The 2,525-nt window shown below is 28.3% G+C and overlaps 1 protein-coding gene across 1 annotated transcript in view; it reads right to left on the reverse strand.

Moving 5' to 3' along the window:
* Positions 1-877: 877 nt before the first annotated feature.
* LOC122713515 (metastasis-associated protein MTA3-like) overlaps positions 878-2,525 on the reverse strand; it is a 3,376-nt gene continuing 1,728 nt past the window's right edge. The window contains exons 3-5 of the mRNA XM_043934070.1: positions 1,869-2,207; positions 1,596-1,676; positions 878-1,316 (exon numbers count right to left, since the gene is read on the reverse strand). Of these exons, the coding sequence (XP_043790005.1) occupies positions 1,035-1,316; positions 1,596-1,676; positions 1,869-2,207 (702 nt within the window). The 3' untranslated portion in view covers positions 878-1,034. The remainder of the gene's footprint in view (positions 1,317-1,595; positions 1,677-1,868; positions 2,208-2,525) is intronic.

A 2,525-nucleotide genomic window follows, 5' to 3' on the forward strand; every position in this document is an offset into this window, starting at 1 on the left:
TATTATTATTATTATTATTATTATTATTATTATTATTATTATTTTCGTTTAAATTAATCAATCACCAATTTTTTTTATTTTATATAAAATATATTTTAACAATAACATCACTTCTCAAAGAAATGATCATTACATTGCACGTCAATTAAAATATTAATATATACAAATGTATAAAAGTAAAATGATACATGAAAAAGATATTGATGAAATAAAATAATACAATTGGTCACAAAAATATCTGACTGATTGGTATAAAATTACGTGTCACGACAAAGAGAACTCGAAATTTACTTTTTTTATTTATTTTTTTTTTTTTTTTTTTTTTTAATAAATATATACTGAACGGTATTATAGGAAAGGAAATATAATGGTGCGGTATACAAATAGAAATAGTCGGTCGAATATTCTTTGCAGCCAAGTGTATAATGGTATACATAACTAAAAATGAATTATATACATATACAATTATTTCCAAAATTTTATAATACATCAATCAACGTGAATCAACAATACGAGATCATTTTGTCACATTTTTTTTTTTTTTTTTTTTGGAGATCATTCTATGTTTAATTTACACTGATCAATTAATTGCGAACCGATGAATCCTTTTTAATCAACTAATGACTAGTAAGTACTTTGATCTTCAAAGACAGGTGATAATAAGTTTTTGAAGTGAATATTTAGTTCTCCTCTCCCTCCCCTTCCTATTTTCATAAATAGAAAAAGTGATCTCGTAAAATTTTCAAAAATTAACTATGGTAAAATCACACTTTTTTTTTTCTTTTTTTTTCTTTTTTTTTTTTTTTATATATATTATATATATATATATAATAATAATATATATATATATATATATTAGTCAATAATATTATCGTTTTGTTGGTTTGAGAAAGAATGTGGCGTGGGCGATGTATGTAGAATAGAAGAAAGAAAATGAATGTAGTGATCAATATCTTGGAAGATACGATTCTCAGTCTTGAAAGCTGTCATAATCACAATATTAAGGATCGTTCGTTTGTTCGTTCGTTCGTTCATTATTGTTTAGCGGTCGAACAATTTTTTTTTTTCGTCTTCTGATTCGCTTTCGAAGCTCTCGTCGTTTTCCTCACCAATTTACAATTTTTCTTCCCTTTTTTCTTCGGAGGAGCTTTTGAAACTTTTCGAACGGAATTTTTCGCGGAATTCTTCTTTATTAATGACAATTCCGCGGAAATACGACGCATGGTGAACCGTTTAGGTCGGCGGGTACAGGAACGCTTCAGTTTTCTTCCGGCTTCGGTCCGTTTCCACACGTAATAAAACTCTACGATGTCCTCCTGTAAATCACAAATTTTTCTTTTCTTTTCTTTTCTCTTCAAATTTTTCACGATTAAATAATGAATATAAGTGAAAGTATATGTAAGGGGAAAGAATGTGGGAGAAGATGGATGAATTTTCGTGAGAAGAAAATGAATCTATGATATTATAGAATTCGATCGAGTATCGAATAAATTTGGAATAATTTGAGACGAGAAAATTAATGAAATTGAAATAAAGGAAAGGGAAAAGGAAAGTGAAAAAGGAGGAAATATTTAAGATATATAAATATAACATACCACATTTTTGTGCGGAAGCAGTTTCCTCTGAATTATACCAAAATTTGACCAATAAGTTAAAAAGCCTTTCTCGAAAATTTTCTGCAACATCAAATGCAATAGCAAATATAATTAAAATGTCGATTCGATTTAGTAAAAAAAAGAAAAAAGAAAATAAGCTATTCTAAAATTATTCGTTGAAAATTTTTAATTCAAGATCGTTTCATAATCCATCATCGATTAAAATCAATTAAATTTGTTATAAAGAAAGGAATTAATTATTATTAAACTTACAATATCTTCGGGGCTCCATTTTTCCACCAATTTTCGAGGTAATTCTTTGTTGAGTAATTTTTTTAATGCTACTTCTGGCAAGTATTCAGAATGAAAAAGAACGTCCGTAATATATTGTTCCGCAAATCCTGAACATGCGTTTTCCATGGCTTCCTCGTTAGAAACACCCTGCTTCTCTTGCACAAAAGTCAAGACAGACCGTGCCATAACATTATAATCGGGAAACCACTTATCGACATCTTCGCTCGGGCTCCACAACTTCTCCTCCGGAAAATCACGATATTCTTTCTCCAAATCAGTTGGCTCCCGATATTCCGGGATATCTGCCGTTTCATACGTCTGAAAATTTAAGACATTAGAAAATCTTTGATTCATGACGATTTAATTTTAAACGGTCTTCCACGTGAAAAAAGCATAATGAATAATTAACGGATGATCATCCGGCACTGTTCCAACAATAAGTGTATAAATATATTCAGAGTTTTTCCTTTTAAATATATTTATATTAATAACGTGAAATTTTCGGCATATTTTTAATATAATATTTTATCGATACTTTTCAACAAAAGAAAAATCAAACAAATTCACTTGTATTTACAAGGGATACGTTAAGATTAGATAGGATGTATCAGATTTATAAATTTTTTTTTTTTTTTT

The sequence above is a fragment of the Apis laboriosa genome, unplaced genomic scaffold (genome assembly GCF_014066325.1).
Source record: "Apis laboriosa isolate Shangri-la unplaced genomic scaffold, ASM1406632v1 scaffold23_cov150, whole genome shotgun sequence".
Taxonomy (NCBI): domain Eukaryota; kingdom Metazoa; phylum Arthropoda; class Insecta; order Hymenoptera; family Apidae; genus Apis; species Apis laboriosa.